The 18554-nt window shown below is 39.5% G+C and overlaps 1 protein-coding gene across 5 annotated transcripts in view; it reads left to right on the top strand.

Moving 5' to 3' along the window:
- The window catches only part of LOC134310892 (F-actin-uncapping protein LRRC16A-like), a 58628-nt gene that overhangs the window by 37276 nt on the left and 2798 nt on the right, over positions 1-18554 (top strand). For 3 of the 5 annotated variants that reach the window (XM_062992622.1, XM_062992625.1, XM_062992620.1), the window contains 14 exons: positions 2509-2602; positions 2735-2833; positions 2942-3070; positions 3286-3417; positions 5125-5300; positions 7411-7498; positions 7598-7738; positions 10116-10182; positions 10623-10816; positions 11010-11119; positions 11233-11632; positions 16597-16645; positions 16778-16990; positions 18066-18173. In XM_062992622.1, coding sequence (XP_062848692.1) covers positions 2509-2602; positions 2735-2833; positions 2942-3070; positions 3286-3417; positions 5125-5300; positions 7411-7498; positions 7598-7738; positions 10116-10182; positions 10623-10816; positions 11010-11119; positions 11233-11632; positions 16597-16645; positions 16778-16990; positions 18066-18173 — 2000 coding nt within the window. The remainder of the gene's footprint in view (positions 1-2508; positions 2603-2734; positions 2834-2941; positions 3071-3285; positions 3418-5124; positions 5301-7410; positions 7499-7597; positions 7739-10115; positions 10183-10622; positions 10817-11009; positions 11120-11232; positions 11633-16596; positions 16646-16777; positions 16991-18065; positions 18174-18554) is intronic. The other 2 variants (XM_062992624.1, XM_062992621.1) reach the window with 1 other exon arrangement.

The raw sequence follows: 18554 nt of genomic DNA, 5'->3' as shown, positions 1-18554 counted from the left end.
CTCTTTGTGACTGTTACATGGTGTGATACTTTGGTGTGAAGAAAGTCCAATCATTTAATCCATTGTTATTTACATTGTTTATTAATATATGGACACAAGTACTGAGACGCCTTCTAATTTTTTAATTAATGTGTTTCAGCCACAACAGTTCTAATAGATTTTTTAAAGGTAATGATATGCCTCCAACTATGCAGCAACACTTTAGGGAAGGGCCTTTCCTGTTCCAGCATAACTGTGCCCTCGTGCACAACCAAGGTCTATAAAGTGATGAAGAAAATCTTGGTTTAAAGAAACTCCAAAGTCCTGACCTCTGCCCCACTGAACAGCTTTGGAATGAACTGGATTAACTGGATCAATTGAGGTTTTTTTGACCAACATCAATGCCCAGCCATACAAATGTGCACAAATTCCCATAGAAATACTTGTGAGAAGCCTTCTCAGAAAAGTGGCTGTTAAAAAGATGACCTTGAGGTCACTCTATTTTAATACCATTTGATGTTGAATGGGATGTCCAACAAACTCATGGTCTGGTGTTCAAATACTTTTGGCCATATAGTGAACATTCATCACTGTCCATGCTGTGTATAGTGAGGTATTAGAAGACATCAGCAAAAATGAACATGTAAAAGATTGTGCATTAATTTAGTTTGTCTATTGACTACAACATGGATTTAATGAATGCATTAAAAGATAAGACGTGCCTTAAAAACACCTTATACAAAAATACAGATACATAAATAAAAAGCTTGTAAGATAGAAATTGAATGAAGGATGAGGTGTGTTTTACTGTGTACACAAAGCTCTACTGGCCTATTGTTTAAGCTTCAGTGCTCTAGGTGTGAGAAACCATGACCTGACCTTCAACTCACTTCAGGAGCCTGTATGATGATGGTGATGATGATGATAAATGAGTATTACCAAGTGATGGATGCATTTTAGCCCCCACAGCACATTTTTATTACCTTCACACATTATACACTGTATATTTCCTTTTTTTTCTATACCAGCCTCCACTGGTATCCACCATGAGACTTTATACTAGCTTTTGAAACATGACTGCTGGGATTTACTTTTATTATGTTATGAGCACAAGGAAGTTTAAGTCAATTTGTTCAGACTGGTAGCTCATGTTTTCATAACATTCACATCCACCAAGCTGAGCTTCATGATTCTGTCAGATGGAGGAGCTCCAGAGAATGTTTCTACTGCTTTAGGGTCCAGTAGTGGTGTGCTTTATGCCAGTCCAGCCATTCTTTTGCTTCCAGAGGAAGCTCAAATTTAGTAGTGTAGTGTTTTATGAGATCCGAATTTATGCTATTCCAATTTTTTACATAGATGCAAAAATGACTAGCAAAGCCAGACCTTATAGCTGAAATCTGAACTTTTATGTTTGTGTTTATTCCGCTGGCTGTCAGATCTGCTTATCAGATGGATGCTGTGAATCCCAAATTTCTGTTCTGAAATGTGCTTCCCTTCCCCCTGCTTAACCATGTAATTGTGGTTAATTTGCCATGACTGGGATCAAAGCATTTGGTTGAATGGACCCCTTTCCTCAGGCATCACACTAACACACTCACACACACATACTCTTTACACTCCTGGCTAATAAATATTGATGTTGTGTGAAATCATTAGCATCAGTAGTAATATCACCTCTCAGTCTTCTCAGTTATGATAGTATTCAGGTTCCACACAAAGTCCAGGTCTCTACAGTAGAAACATGATGCTCCAAGGTTCCTTCAGACAACTTTGCTTTATATAAATTATTTTCACAATGATTTTCATAAATTACTCATGCAAATCAGACACACCTGAGCACAGATGTAGTTTTTTTTTTCAGTAATTTGTGTGTGGGCTTCTAATTCACACCTATTTACTGCTTCATTACGTTTTAATTTGATGTTCTGGCTGTCTAGTGCATGTGTGTATTGGACCTGTGTGTGTGTACAGGGGGAAAAGAGAATTTTACCTGCACAGCTTGAACAGCAGAATGTATGACCTAAATTCTTAGTAGTTTTTGCCTGGATTCTCAAGATGGTGTACACTGTATGGTCAAAAGTATGTGATACTGATTATTTAGTTCAGGTGTTTCAGCCACACCCAGTGCTAACAAGTGTATAACATCAATTAGGCTGGAGAGGCAACTGGTTGTGACAGAAATTAGGATGCTGCAATTTCCATTGGGAGTGACAAGGATGGACAAGATTAAGAATAAGTTTACTAGCGGAACGGGGCAGTTAGACTGTTTTGGAAACCAAGTTAGGAAGGAGAGATGGAGATGGTTTGAGCATGTGCAGAGGACATTAGAGGTATATCAGAGGAAGGGAGCTGAGGATGGAGCCACCATGCAGGAGGTGGAGAGGAAGGCCAAGGACAAGGTTTATGGATGTGATGAGGGAGGACAAGCTCCACAATACACAACACTACGCCACATCAGCAGATGGTGCAAATTCTGCCACAATGAATGTGTGTTAATATTTTTGTGTAATTGTAATTTTTCTCCTGCAGAAACTTCACGATCCGCCTCATGCCCATCCCTATCATCGATGCATCCCAGGCCCTGAAGGCAAGTCCAGAGAAAACTGAAGATGCACTAATGAGGGTGAGAATGACTGGGTTTGGATTTTTAAATAATCTTTTTATACTTAACCACTTATTATGAGTATGTATTGTATTATAGTGGACTGCAACTTTGTGGTTAGTTGTGATAGATACCCATTTTTTCTTCCCCCAGATGGAAAACTACCTGTTTAGAAACCATGAGACCCGCAAGTACGTTCAGGAGCAGGCATACCGGCTTCAGCAGGGCATCGTCACCACCACCACCCAGCAAGTAGGAAAACCTAACGTTTATCTTACAGTTTAAGTTTTCAACAAACCTGCAAAGCTTTGAACCTGCTGTTGAGAAAATAGAGGTCATTCTATCTATCTTTGTGTTCAGATGATCGAACGGATATGCGTGAAAGTACAAGATCACCTCAACTCTTTAAAGAACTCAGAGCAGGATGCCATCTTGGAAGATGTCAAAATTGCAGAAAACCTGATAAAGGATGCCAGAAACTCCAAAACGGTAAATCTAACTCAAAAATCTAGCCCACACTTCTCATATATACAGAGCTTCACCTCTGTTTTAGCAGCTCCTGGTTCCAGTTTTTAGAAACTTTTTTCCCTTCATTGGCAAACAAGAATGTGTTCCAAACATTAAGTCACAGAAGTTAAAGTTGATTGTACTAACTGTGGCTCTTTGTAAGACAAGCTGAATTAAATGTGAACACTGGTCCACAGCTCTTGCCAAACCTGTACCACCTTGGTGCAGCATCCAGAGAAGAGCTGAACGGTTCCTGTGTTGGTCCCATCCAGGAGAAGCTGGACTCCATGGCTGGAGAAGTTGCTCAGGTCATAGATGAGCAGCTTCAGGTAGGTTAAACCTTTGGATAAAAGGTACAATATACTGTATGTCCAAAATATGTGAGCGCTTTTAATTTATAAGGAACAACTATTTTTTCCATGTCCCATTGCTAACAGGTGCATAGATTTAAGCATACAGTCCTCCATGGACAAACCTTGGTAGTAGAATTGGTTGTTATAATGAGGTCCATTGCCAAGTATTCTTTTACCACAGGATACAAATTTTCCAAAATGTCTGCCCTTCTGGAGCTGCCACTATTAAGTATAACTGCTGTTACTCTAATGTGGAAGTATTTAGTAGCAACAACCGTTCAGCAGTGGGAAACAAGCTCCCATCCAGAAGCTGGCTGTATATAACAAGATCTTATGCTCCTAAAACCTATGTGTCCTTCTTTATGTCACTCATTACTTAGTTCCACACTGCATTTCAAAGCCTAATCAGTACAATAATGTTTCATCAAATGATTTATGGCTCAGGTTTCCATGACTAACAGTGCATAGGTCTACAATGGCTTCCACAGAGCTGACTGTACAATTAAGTGCATGTGGAATAATGGTGCTGACCTTAAATTGTCTGCACTTTAAATTCACTGACCAACATCGATACACAACCTGAATAATTCTCGTGTTCTGATTGATAAATCTCAGTAGTCATGTTCCGAAATCGTTCGAAAAGCTTTAGTAATAAAGGGAATGCTAATAGGATGTTTAACAAGCATCCAGTTCCCTCACTTGAGGTTTCGAAGATCTTGACAGTTCCCATCTGCGTGAACTGCATGTGAAATCAATATTCAACCCAGTGCTTTTGCAATGTACCCATCTGACCTGCAAGTCTTCTGGCAATATTTCACTAGCTCTCTTCAGCTTTGACTTTTTGCCCAGTTAATTTATTTATGCCATATCTACTGTACTGGTAATACATTTAAATTAATGCACATATATTTTCAGGACACTTTGGCCTGGAAGCGAAATGCTTTTCTGAAAGCTTCTCGGAGACCTTCAGTTGCTCTGACAGGCCGAACAGACACTCCAGACAGCTAATAAATGTTCTTTTGAGACCGCTGGCTTTAATTCAAACATGCTTACACAGTTGTTTTTGTGTGTCTGAGGTCACTGAGGGATTTTCCCAGCCTTGTTTTAGCATTTCTATCACATTCACGGTGAACCTGTGCAGAATATAAACACTGATGTGTAGAAGGAAGAATGCCTGAAGGAAAGGGATTTTTTAGCCTGGCTGATTCAGTCAAGTCAAACACCATCACATGGATGGATGGATGGATGGACGGATGGATGGTGGTAAAATAAAGGGGTTGGTGAATCGGTAGGGGGATAAATGGATTGTTACATGTTTTTTATAAGTAGATTGAGTAATGGCTAGATAAGTAGGAGGTGGATGAACACCATTAGATGGGTAGATGAGAAAATAAAACAATGTGCCTGTATGGGTAGATAGATGAGTAGATAATGTATTGACTAACAATAAGTTGAAAAAGGGCTGGCTGGGTCGGTTGGTGGATAGACAGGATGGATGGATGAATGGATTAAAAGGTAGTTAAATAAGTGAATGTATAGATGGATAAATGGAAAGGTTGGTAGCCAGATAAATGGGTAGTTGTGTAGGTAGAAAAGTGGCAGAATGGACAATTAGTTGTATACATAATCTTCTGATTAGCCTAATCAATTAATTCTAAATTAATTCTCTGTCTTGTTTCCCAGACACTTTTAGAGTCGATGGTGGGCACGGCGGAAAATCTCTGTCCTCATGTGATGCGGAAGCCCAACCTGCGGCAAGAGCTGATCAAGGCCAGTACAGGCAAGATGGTGGTTCCACGCAGCTTTGTCCAGAACACACTGCTTGAGCAATCTGGCATTGACATCATCAACAAGATCAGGTTAGATCAATTCTGCAAATATTTCTTATGGGGTTGCTTGGATGCTGATGTTTTAGGGGTCCAGGCCTTTCTGGAACATCAACACACAATTTAAATAAGAATTTATTACCCCACAAAAGTCTACTGAACCACTCAGGATCAAACTTTCTATATTCTGCCAAAAACGTCATTTTTCTCTTTATTTTTCTCAGACAGCAATGGTATTTTTTCCAGATTTTCTAGATATAAATCTGCATAAGAAGACCTTTAAGTAATTATTGTTCTTGAAAGAATTGGTATTTTGAAATCTTGAACTTTTTGGACAGTTATTAGCTTTTTTCTAGGGCTGTCGAAGTTAACGCGATAATAACGCATTAACGCAATCTCAATTTAACGAGATTTTAAAAAATAGTGCCGTTAACGCACTAATTACATTACGAGATTTTTTCACTTCTAAAACTAAAGCAATTCATTTTTCACCCACGGGAGACAGATTGAATTATTCTCACTGACCACGCTCACACACACGTTTAATGTTCTTTAGTTCCGTTTGACAAAAAAAACCCTTAAAAATAGAGCTAACAGCGAAGATAAACCGGTTACAAAAGCAGCGACCGCTGTTTGTGTTCAATTCTCTGTTCACAGTGTCGATACAAGTGATTCAAGAATCGATTCATTGTAAGCGCAGCGTAAGTTTCTTTTCTCAGTCATCTCTCCGTGTTTACTGTTATAATAAATGATGCGGTTGTAAATAAACACCAAATACTACAGAACATTTTGTGTGACTCGCTTACCTTATAAAGCTCAGGCTTAATTATACTGGTTATTACCACAGAGCGGGAGCCGACTCAGAGTCGTTTACGATTTACCGAGGTGAACCACGAACGTGCTGATAGAATCGGCTCAGATGGGATCGGACTATTATCTTTTTAAAGTAAATATTTCAATCAGCAGAATCGCATCGCATGTATGATGTGCACAACGTTAATTACGTGCGTTTATTAATGAACGTTAACGTTAGCTTGTCAGAAGCTTTCTCAATAATGTCTGTGCGGTGTTTTTTTTTTTACAATTAGTGATGGCAAGCAACTGTTCCACTGCACTATTTTACACTAAACACTAAACTATTCCATCATGCTCCAGATTGCATCATTCTAAATAGGTATCGGCGAGTACAAAAATACATGTACTTGTACTCGGTTGGGAAAAAATGGTATCGATGCATCCCTAGTGAAAACACACTCACTTCGTGTAGAAACGTCCATCAAACCATCGTCACGATACAACCACAGAAAAGTCTGTTACAATAACTACGCATCTGACATATATACGAAGTCAAGGTTCTCTGCTGGATAGTATTACTGCCTAATATGTGAGTGAATAAAACTCCCTTACAGTTTTCTCTTGTCCCAGCAGTTTTTAACATCAGTACATTTAGCATAAATATGTTCACCATTTTAATTGTAACATTTCACTTAAAATCCTTGTTTTCTATAACATTTACACAGATTTTTTTTAATGCGATTAATCGCGATTAACTATGTAAAATTCTGAGATTAATCGCGATTAAAAATTTTAATCGTTTGACAGCCCTACTTTTTTCGTGTCTTTGAGAACTGTAATCAAGAGTCATTCCTGCATGAATCTGCTTTGGACCTTTAAATTCTTTCTTTCTGGTAAAGAAATTAATTTAATTTATCTCCAGCTTTGCATCCACGTCAACTCTTGTTTAAAAAAATTTCTTTGGATTATTAGATGTAATAAAAAAACAGGTTTGTCATCGTTTACAGGTTGCTGGAACATTGTTGACACTTTCCGCAGTCAAGTGAGCTTTACCATCTTATGGGCTTATTGTCTAATAAGTGAGACGGAAGATCCTGCTTTAACAAACTTCAGTCAAGCTTAAAAGTGCTGATTTCAAAGCAGGGGCTTCTTTCTCACATTTCCCCCCTCAAGCTTTGTACTGTTCTGACTGTTCTATACTGCTGTGTATAAAATAGATTTTCTGATGATGTTCTCTAAAGATCAGTTCATCTTCTTTTCTCATTATAATTGCTCCCTGTAGCTGTGTGTGTTTAATCTAGTGATCATGCCCTGAGCAAGGTCTTTTCTCTGTTATTCTTTCATTTAGTGAGGTAAAACTGAGCCTGGCTTCCTTCTTGTCTGACCGGATTGTTGATGAGATTTTGGAATCGCTTTCCAGCTCTCAGAATACGCTGGTAAGAGATGTCAAGGAGTTTTTGATAACTTTGGACTTTGGATTCTGATGTATGCGTGTCCATCTTTGGTATATTTATATACGTATTGCGTGTCACCAGGCCGAGCACCTTGTGAGGAAAGGGCGTCCTCTGGTGCAGCAGGAATCTCTGGATATGGATGTTCCAGAGTCAAGAGTCTCCAAAAGGAACACCATGGAGCTGCTGGAAGGAGAGAGGCTGGATGATCTTGAGACCTGCATGGTGAGTTTCTTTTCTCTCATTCAGATTTCATTCTTCAATTCACCTGCTTGCAGTTCTCTGTAAGAATCTGGCATGTGTAAAGAAGTAATCAGCAGCTTCACACATGTGAAGGAGTAGATGTGTGCCAGGCCATTGGTAGCTCTGAGGTTAAGGTACTTGAACAGTATAAAAAGGTTGCCGGTTCAAGACCCACCACCACAAAGTCACCACTTGAACAAGACCCTTGATGTCAATTGCTTGAATTGAATTCTTACATACAGTAACTGTATGCTGCATTGGATAGAAGTGTCTTCTAAATCCTATGAATGTAAGCTAGCCTAATGCTAGTCTAAGTCTTCCTTTGCTAGCGAGGTTCTTGTGTGAGCTGCAGGGGGTGCTGGATTGCAGGGAATCAATATATCCCAATTGGGAGAATGCAACAAAAGTAAAAAAAAAAAATATGGGGAGGGTTTTACTTGCATTGTTTGGTCGTACTGCCTTGTAGTTGGTTTAGCCATTGTGTTTAGCTGGATTCACTAATAAAAACTTCAAGTCCTTGGTAATTGGAGTCAATTAATAGTTAAATGGATGATTGCTATTAATTAGGTTAAATTTGATGTTAGGTGCTAGAATGTGCTGTAGAAAATGTGCTGAACAATGTGATCTTCCTTCAGCAAGCCTCTTCAATTCTGCACCCAGCAAGCAAAAGCTAACCTGCCAACCAACTGAACAAACGCTAACCCTAGCCTGCAAAAGCTAAAAACTAGTACTAACATTGTGAGTGAAGAGTGTCCTACTAAGTGAAAATGTCATTGCATTCCTTTCTGAAGAAGCGATTACCTAGCAATACTGGAAAGCCTAACTTGGCTAGTAAAAGCTAACCAATTGTACTTAATAATAAAATAGATCAATGTATAGTTTTGGATGTGCATTACCATCTCTCTCTTGTGCACACATGAAACTACAAAATGTCTTTTTAATGACTTCTAAGCTAGCATGCACGAGCTGCTATGTTTCTTTTCTCTTCGTCTTTCCTCATCTTCTGTGTGTACTGAGCTTTTTACTTCTCTTCTTGTTCTGCCTTCCTTCTTCTGTTCCCCCTTTTCCCACTATTTTTTTGCCTCATGGAGACTCTGTGCTGCACCAGTGTAAGTACAAGCTGGCCCCCTCCCAAATCGTTTTCTCTCTCCGTTTCTTTCTGTTTTGTTCATGCTGTCTCTGGCTCTGTGCTTTCTTCTGTGTTATCACTAGCACAAAGAGCACTTGTTCAGTCCCTCCTCCCTAACACACTCGTATCACTCTCTCACACCCCCTCTCACTCTCACTGTGGGGTGATTACTCTGCCACTTTTCTTCTTTGTGGGTAGACAGAGGAGATAGCAGTGAGATAGCAGCGAGTCCCGAGGCGAACAATTGTGCTGCCATTAATAGAAATGTGTAAGGGGGGTAAATGTGTTTATCAACTGCAGGAAATTTTCAGGAAGCCAAGTATTTTAGGCCTTGGCACACAGATATCTCCAGCCTGGAAAGTGTCTCAAATAGCTTCATTTCTGTTTGACCGCAAATGTCATTTTCATGTGGATGGGAAGCTACAAATGTAAGTTTTACAAATGTTCACATTAATGTGGTCAGAGTCCTTCATTTTCCAGAGATACAAACCAGCCTGAATTTTATTTCCATCCACCTTATGTTGAAAAATGGTCCACCAACAAACTAATAGCCGCTTTGTAGTGGTCCTGCGATGGCCCTTTCCTATTGTGAATGGGCTTGGGGATGGTATATTTGACCACTACAGACAGGCTGTTTGGGCTACAAGGCCAAAATTAAATGTTATGTTTGGTAAAATTATGATGTGAACTCTGTTCCCAAGGTGAAGTATGGTGGTGGTAGCATGATATTGTGGGAATGTGTTTTATCAGCAGGAACAGGGAACTAATTAGGATTTAATGCAAGCTGAATTGACAATGTACAGGGCAATTCAAACGTGTCATTGCAAGAGACCACCTATTAGGTTGAAGGTTCAACTTCAGTTGAGTGCTCAGCCAGATCTACACCAGAGTGATTAAAAATCTGGAACTCTGGCTTTAAATGGCTGGGTAAAAGCTCAGATCTCAGTTCAGCTAAAAAATCTGTAGCAAGGCTTAAACTTGGATATAGGCAGTGTTGGCAGTTCTGCTTTTAATATTGAACCAAATTAAAGGGGTTTGATGGTACTTGCAGTTTGGTTTAAATACTCACAGTGGCAACTACAGACCAACAAACTAGAGGTTCCAGTGATCAGGGAGTGTGGACGAGGAGAACCTTGAAGTGAGGTTTTGTCTATGATTAAAAGTTCTGCCTTTTTAAAGAGCCTTTAAAAAACTATAGGTGTCATTAAGGATATGCTCTTTCTTTTCTAGATGACTCCAAAGTCAAAAAGGAAGAGCATCCATAGCAGGATGCTGAGGCCTGTCTCCAGAGCGTTTGGTGAGTATGAGACAGGGACACTCTCTTATGTAGTATTTGCATTAGATTTTGAAATATCTACATAAAGTTGGCGTGACATACATAAAGATGGTACCTATTGGCTTCCAGTTAAAACAAAAGGCTGTTTGGTTGCTCCCATTTTTGAGCTGGCTTTGAAGGCAGCTTGGAGAAACGGTGATCTTGAAGATTCCGAAATTCTGGTTTGAAATGATACTTTAATGTATCCTTCTCCAACAAAACAATCCTGTATTTCTATTCTTTAAAGAAAGAGTGCTATGCAAATATAGTTGGACAAAGGTTGCACTAACCACTTCAAGCATACTTGTAATTTAAGATGTTCTTTAAGGTTTAGCCAATTATTTTTGTGCTTTGAAAAATAAACATGACTGCAAAGTATCTTTTAAGTGGCTAAGATTATTTACTCATCTGATCTGTATCAGAGATGGAGTTTGACTTGGACAAGGCTTTGGAGGATGTTCCCATCCATGTTGAAGATCCTTTACCCCTACCAAAACTGGAGAAGAAGCCTTCTGGGACTGGGGGAGATCTGCCATCTGAGGAAGCCAAGAAACTCCAGCATTACACCAAACTGCGGCCCAAGAGGAACAAGAAGATCCATTCAAGTAGGGTTCCAGTAAGTCTTTTTCATTTCTTTTGCATGTTACAGCATTCTCCATAAGATGGAGATTTATGGTTCTACCCTGTAAGTTCTGAAATCAAGCTACAACTAGAACATTTTAATTTAGGAATTTTATTAACCATTACCAGCTATTTAAGTCAAATTAGCTTCTTTAAATTTTGTTCATATGTTGTTTGCTGTAACCCAGCAGCAGGTCAGCAATATGCCATCTGAAGACGGTGAGCAGAATGGCCTAATAGGAAGGGTGGACGAGGGCATGGATGACTTCTTTTCCAAAAAAGTCATCAAAATGGACAAGTCAGTAACCTAAGGTTTCCTCCCACTGACTGAGTCTTTGTTTACATAACAACCATCAATGTAAGAAGTTAAGGGATAACATGTGCTTCCTTTGTTTTTCTCCAATTCATTAGACGGTCAACCTTAAAGTCCTCAGACTCTCAGGATAGTGAAAAAAAGCGCGACTCCCGCAAAGGCGGACTGCTGAACCTCATCAAGTCCCGCACAAACAAGTCTGACAAAGAAAAGGACAAAGACAGAGACAAGGAGAAAGAAAAAGACAAGGATAGGGACAAAGAACGAGACAAAGAGAAGGAGAAGAATCCAAGCTGCGTTCCAGCCCCTTCTCCTTCTCCTGCCCCTCAGACTGCAGAAGAACCCTCGTCCCCTAAGTCCAAATCCCAGTCATTGCGCTCTGAGCGCAGTAGTAGCTCAGAGCGATCAGAGGAGCTGAAGACGCCAGATTGTGGTATCCAGGTGATGGGATCAGGCCTCCTTGCCGAAATGAGGGCCAAGCAAGAGAAGAGAGCCAAGGTGAGTGTGTTTAATCTTTTATGTCTACATTTTTAATGGTTTATGACCCAAATCATCATGTAAACAAATGTAGGAGTTCTCTGAAGCCTAGTAGATTCAGATTCTTGTCCAGTCACTTGTAATCTCCCGGCTGGACTACTGCAACTCCGTCCTGGCAGGTGCTCCTATGTCCACTATTAAACCCTTGCAACTCATTCAAAATGCAGCTGCTCGCTTGGTTTTTAACCAACCTAAACGCTTCCACATCACCCCACTGCTGCGTTCTCTTCACTGGCTTCCTGTAGCTGCATGCATTCAGTTTAAAACACTGATGCTCGCCTACAAAGCCAAAAATGGACCAGCTCCAAGCTACCTTCGAGGTCTAATCAAACCCCGCTCTGTACCACGCAACCTCCGAGCCACTAGTCTCACTCGACTTGATCCTCCACCCAGGGCTAGAGGAAGACACACATCAAGGCTTTTCTTTGTACTTTCACCCAAGTGGTGGAACGAACTTCCCCTGTCTGTCCTAACATCTGAGTCTCTCGCTGTCTTCAAAAAGACGATTAAAAACCCACCTCTTTACTAAACACTTAAGCTGACATGTACTTACTTACTAACGCTCTTATTCAAAAAAAAAAAGAAAGAAAAAGAAAGAAACACTTTGGTTCTAATAGGGTTTTCAGCAGATTTGTATTCTTGGACTGTTGTCTACTTAAACTAGAGTAAGGTAATATTTACTATGGAAGCACTTCTGTAAGTCACTCTGGATAAGAGCATCTGCTAAATGCCGAAAATGTAAATGTATAAAAATAGTAGTTGTATGGTGATGTTTTGTTTTTGGCTAAAAGGGTGTAATTTACCATCCAAAGTTAACTACACTACATCAGTTGCTTAAAGAAAAAAAATCTCCACAACACAGCTCCAGAACATTGAAGGGGGAGGGAGTGTTTAATCATTTTCTATGTTTATTTTATTGATTTAGCCCTTCAGTCAAATCTGATTAATTATATACAAGAATAATTATTTCATTGTTGAAGCTGTTGTGTCAGAAGTAGCTAGACACCCTTCGTAATTGAGTTTAGGTGTGTTTTAGTTGCACCCATTAATAACAGGATTCTATAAATGAAATTATATGCTTCTAGCTTCTTGGAAACAATTTGGGCATGGCTGGTCCTCTGTGCACAACTTGTCAAAAGGAACATTTGTGGTCTGTGAGCCCTGACCTCAACACTACTGTACAGCTTTGGGATGAATTAGCATAAAGTGGATTTTTTTTGTCCAAACATCATGCCTGACCTTACAAATGGTCTTTTGTCTAAATGTAGGGGACAACTACATATTTATTGCCCATAGTTTTAAAATGTCCAACTTACTCGTGGTCAGATGTCCACATACTTTTTGCCTGCTAGCGTCTCTAATTTATCTGTTGAGCGTCTTGTTCCACGCCAGCATGAAGGATGTGAAATGTTTTGGAGCAATGGTGCCACCCAGAGGTTACTATGTGCAGGTGCAGCCTTTATTAAACTTCATGGTGCTTGGAACACGGTGGCACTGCTGGTAAAATGGGTGCCTCAGAGAAACTTGGGTCCTGGAGATTTTGGTTTGATAATTACTTACGGTCAAGGACTATAATGATTTTCACATTTCGCCCCAATGTAGATTTCTACCAGGTTTCCTCTTACCTCCTGTGTATGAAAGGTGCTATACAAATAAACTTGCCTTGCCTTGCCCTTGCCTCCTATAACATGCAGAAAATGGAGTGGCTGCTGTAAATTGTCCCTAGGTGTGACTGAGTGAATATAGAAGTGTGTGATGGCCTGTAAAGGATTGACCTCCTGTCCTGGGTGCATTCCTGCCCTGCTGCTAGTGTTTCTGTGTGGTGTCAAATCCAGGGCAACTGCACCAGGATGAAGTAGTTTGGGTAAATGAGTGAATGATGTTTTTTCTGTATTGTGATTGTGAACTACACCATTGTTAGACATCCTATTCTAAATCCATATGCACTGTGGCTGCAAAACCTGTACTCAGTCATTGGGCCATAGAGTTTGAACATAGACTGGAAGTCAGAAGTACAGAAGACAAAGCAGTTTTATGTTTTAATAAACTGTCGATTAGTAAGTCATGTCCAACAGAGTGACTTAACATTGGTCACATAAAGCAGGCTAATTTGAGCAAGCACAAAATGTTATATTAGCCTAATGCTAATCTCTGGCAACACGTCTGGAAAAGCACTTTAGTGTCCTGCAGTGGAACACCTAAGCACTTTTGAGAAGCTTTTAATATTTCTAATGTAATGAAAATAAAAATCAATTGCTGGCAGACAGTGAGGTTAGTCTACTGGCCTTCATCAGCAAAAACGAAAACATTTCCCAAGCTCATCTGAAACTCATCTGTACATGAAGATCTATTTGGCAGCACGACAGTAAACATTTCATAGTAAATTGGCTTCTTTTTTTATTGCACATGGATCAGTCACTGCTTTAAGGTTAAAGATGCATTCAGTAAAACGTTTCCAAGCAATAACAAGAAAGTAAACTATAGGGAAATTTTAATATCATCTCAGTTGGGGTCCAAGTTCCTGTCCTTAATGGACAGCAGGTTTATCCAGCCTTGAGAAAGCAGCTTCTAGATTTGCATTTGTGTGTTACTTATTTTATGTAATAAAATAAGACTAGATAGATAGATAGATAGATAGATAGATAGATAGATAGATAGATAGATAGATAGATAGATAGATAGATAGATAGATAGATAGAATTATTTGTATGATAAATGACACATTTTTATTTAGAACTAATAATAATAATAATAATAATAAAATAAATATTAATAATTATTATTATAGGGATCGGCAGGTCTTCATGGTTACCAGCCTTTGTTTTATTTAGACTGGATATTACTTGTTGCCAACCAGAAACAACCAGCAATTACATTCGCACTGAACCATAACTTCCACCTTCAGACTGTGAGGACCATTAACTTTATCCATTACGTGGGAATTCAGTGTGGGAATTTTAAGCTTTCCAACAGCCCCAGTTTCCTCAAACTTAATAATGAACTGCAAATAATTGATTGCACCAATAATATGTTCTTTAGTTCTGTTAATTATTAAACAATCTGCCAAACAATATGAGCACATATTAGCGTCATGCTAATAACAATTGTCTTTGCTGGACAAAAGCAAAGACCAGCATTAGCTTGGTATGAGCTTAGTTTTGTGATTTATTATTCATCTCTTGCTGGTACAAGCAAATCAGTGGTTGTTTTGTGTTGCTAGTAAAATACTAGACAGCAACCACCAGAGGAACAAAACAAATGCTAATTAGCTTTCTCAATATCCTTAGCAGAAACCAAATTAAACCAGCAAATAGCTTAGCTTATGCTAATCTGTGTTGTATTCAGCAGGCTTCTGTTATATTAAAAATCCATTCATTCATTAACACTTTTACTTGGGAGATGTTTTTGCTTGTTCTGCTTGTTCTCCTACATATTATATACATGGCGATGGCTTAATCAAGCTATGCTAGTCCACTTTGCTAATGCTTTTCCCAGTTATGAGCTATAAAGCCAATATTAATGTCAGACAGAAGAATTATGATACCAGTTATAGGTAATAAATCCTATTTCATCTGTTGTAGTGACCTAGCCAGTTATATTTCCTTCTTAGCCTTGACTATGACAAGCTAATCAGTGTATTTCAGTCAGTGCTGTTCAGTGTACCATGAAAAATGACTGACATAGTAATAAAACTAACAGGTCATATACAATAAAACCAGTTTCAGCCTGGCATGTAGCCGTACAGTAGCTTTCCGTTCTGCCTTGTTAAACGCTTATCCTTACTGTGTTAGCATTAGCATGCTCCATTGACAGCAGCTGTTTTAAAATTGGATGGGGACCTCTTATTTCTGAAGAGTGTCTTGGATTTGTGTTTAATTGTACTGCTGTTATAAGGTTTTCTGCCTTTGCTACTCTACATGTGGCCTATATGACAATGTTTGGAGGGTTTAGTTGGTGCCATTTCCAGAGGTCTTTTTCTAAAATGATGCTTGCATGATTAAATACGACATTTAGCAGATGCTTTTATCCAAAGTGACTTACAGTTGTGACTGAATGCAATCCAAGCAATTTGATGATTAAGTGCTTTGTTCTCAGTCCCAACAGTGGCAACTTGGCAGTGGTGGGGCTTGGACTTGCGACCCTATGGTTACTAGTCCAGTAACTACTACTGCTGAGCTACCACTGACATCATATGAAGTGTGTTTTTTAGTGGGCTTTCTAATTTTGAATGGGTAAATTTTGTTGGGTCAAAATTATAGACACACCCAATTAGATGATTCATTTGGTGGTGTGGAAGGTTCCATAATGTCATTTATTTTTATGGCATGACCTTCTAATTCCTTATTAGTGATTATAACTGGCTACAAAAGGTCACTCCCCTGTGTCCATATAAATAGGCTTAGCCTGACTGCACAAGCATTACAATGGGAAGTCTAGAAAGCTGATGTCTTTCTGCCAATGTTAGGGGAAAAGAAAACCACCAGAAAGTTGGTGCTATGAATTTGTAGTGTCTGGAACACTGGTGTATATTGTCAAAAGGCTGACAGCTTGCTATGCAACAACAAAAAGGCTCTAGCTTCTGCCAGTCTTTATATTTGAGGTGAATTAGAAGCTTTTTAGAGAATGGTACTGTTGTTTTGCATTAATGTTTTCTTGGGTTGTTTATAAGCACTAAATCTAAGTCAGTTTGATGGAGCTGTTTTTATATCATCTCCTTCATGATGACCTTGGCTGTTTATTGGGAATGACAGACGCCCTGTGATGGATTGGCGCCCTGTCAAGGGTATTTCAGGCTTGCGCCCAGTGTTTCCCAATGGAACCGGACCTACCGCATCCCAACCAAGATGAAGAGGTTGATAAAAAAAGAAAAAATATTAAAAAATATGTCAACAATTATTACTAACCAGATTCTTATTCTTTTCCAGATCTCAGACTCCTCCTCCAGTCCAGAGAAGCCAGATGGACCTCTGTCAGGTAAGCACACTCTATCCTACACTTTATTCAAACATTTCTGATGCTGCATACTGTATAGATTATTCATGAGTAGTTCATGTGATTATTAACACCTAGCTACACATTATAAAGGCCAAATTCTTTCCATTCCAGATCAGAGCAAAGTGGAGGTCAGCTGCACTGTGACTCCCTCTGAAAAAACACCACGAGTCGGAGGGGAATCAAAACCGGAGACAACGACTAGAACGAGAGGGTCCGGACCGAACCCGACAAGCCCCAAACCTCCAATACAGGGTGCCAAACCAAGCCTGGGCCCTCGACCTGCTATTCCTCAAAAACCCCGCACCAGCAGCACTCGCAGCATTGGTACATGAACAGTCCAAATTTCCTTTTCATCATGGCATCAGACCTACACTCTAATACCCATCATAAAATGGTTATGTATAGTAATCGTGGTAAAATTGTTAAAAAGAAACTTATATGAAAATTGATGTATGTTTAGGATTATTATTCTGTTAAAACATTCAATCCTGAACCAGTTTCAGCTTCCTGGCACTTATCCACATTTTCTTAAAATCTTGTGGTATTTCATATGTATTCTTCCAGCAACCTGCCCTAAAACTACACAGATTTTTAACCATACTGAAGAGAGGGGGTAAGGTTCTTTACTGTAGAAGCATCCTTCCTTTCAAGCCAAATCCACCTTGCATGTTGCCAAAACACCTCATTTTTGACTACTCTAATCATAGAACCTGGTTCCAGTCAACCTGGTTCCAGCAGTGTCTAGCCAATTCCAGTTGCTTACATTTGTGGTTAGAGAAAAGAAAAGGCTTTCATTGGGCACGCCTTGCACCCTAATTGTAGGCATAGAAGTAGCATTTAATTGTAGATTCGAGACTTGGCAGCCCAGAATGCTACCAACTCCTGCATTTTTTCAACATGATGATCCTAAAAAAAACTGATTCCTTTCTAGCCATTCTGAGTGTAAGGGCAAAATACACTTGCGTCCTCTTCCAGGCAGGCAGCAGAATAATTTGGTAATGTCAAACAGTGATATAAATAAATTCATTCATTTTATTTATTAATCACCATTTTGATCAGATACTCGGACATATCCAATACTCTCTGGATGTGAGACCTGACTGGGGACTGCTGGGGATTCAAACCCTGGATCCCAGCGGTAGTGGCTAGCGGTAGCGGAAGTCTTAATTTTGATGATGATCGTTGGTAATTACTGTGTTTTGTTGGGAAATCTACTGTATATATTTGCTCAAATTTGTTGCTCCATCAACTCACCAGGTGGTTAAAACATGCCCCACCACAAAACTAAGGACAGTGCATGAATGAGTTCTGTGTTGTTGGGATTTCTCACAATAACTTCAGAATATTTCCTAAAATGTTATTATTTCTTACTATCTTGCTATGTTATTTTTTTTAACAGATGAGGGCTCAGAGTCTCCTGTTGGGGGTAATAAAGCTGCACCTGCACTTCGGAAAGGGCCCTGGGAAAAAGATGGACCCTCAAGTCCCTTACCGGTCACTCAGGAAGGTAGGACTAACCTTGAAGCTTTTATCTTAACTCTTTTTGAAGGTGCATTGGGTAGAAATAATTGGCTTTATCGTGAACTATACAAAACAATTAAATCTGATTTGTTGTTTGTTTGTTTGTTTATCAGGATTTTAACGTCATGTTTTACACTTTGGTTACATTCATGACAGGAACGGTAGTTACTCATTACACAAGATTTATCAGTTAACGAGGTTATATCGAACACAGTCATGGACAATTTAGAGTCTCCAATTCACCTCACTTGCAAGTCTTTGGACTGTGGGAGGAAACCGGAGCACCCGGAGGAAACCCACGCGGACACGGAGAGAACATGCAAACTCCACACAGAAAGGACCTGGACCACCCACCTGGTGATCGAAC

Source organism: Trichomycterus rosablanca, chromosome 3 (assembly GCF_030014385.1).
Source record: "Trichomycterus rosablanca isolate fTriRos1 chromosome 3, fTriRos1.hap1, whole genome shotgun sequence".
Taxonomy (NCBI): domain Eukaryota; kingdom Metazoa; phylum Chordata; class Actinopteri; order Siluriformes; family Trichomycteridae; genus Trichomycterus; species Trichomycterus rosablanca.
This window is presented reverse-complemented; position numbering and strand designations above follow the sequence as displayed.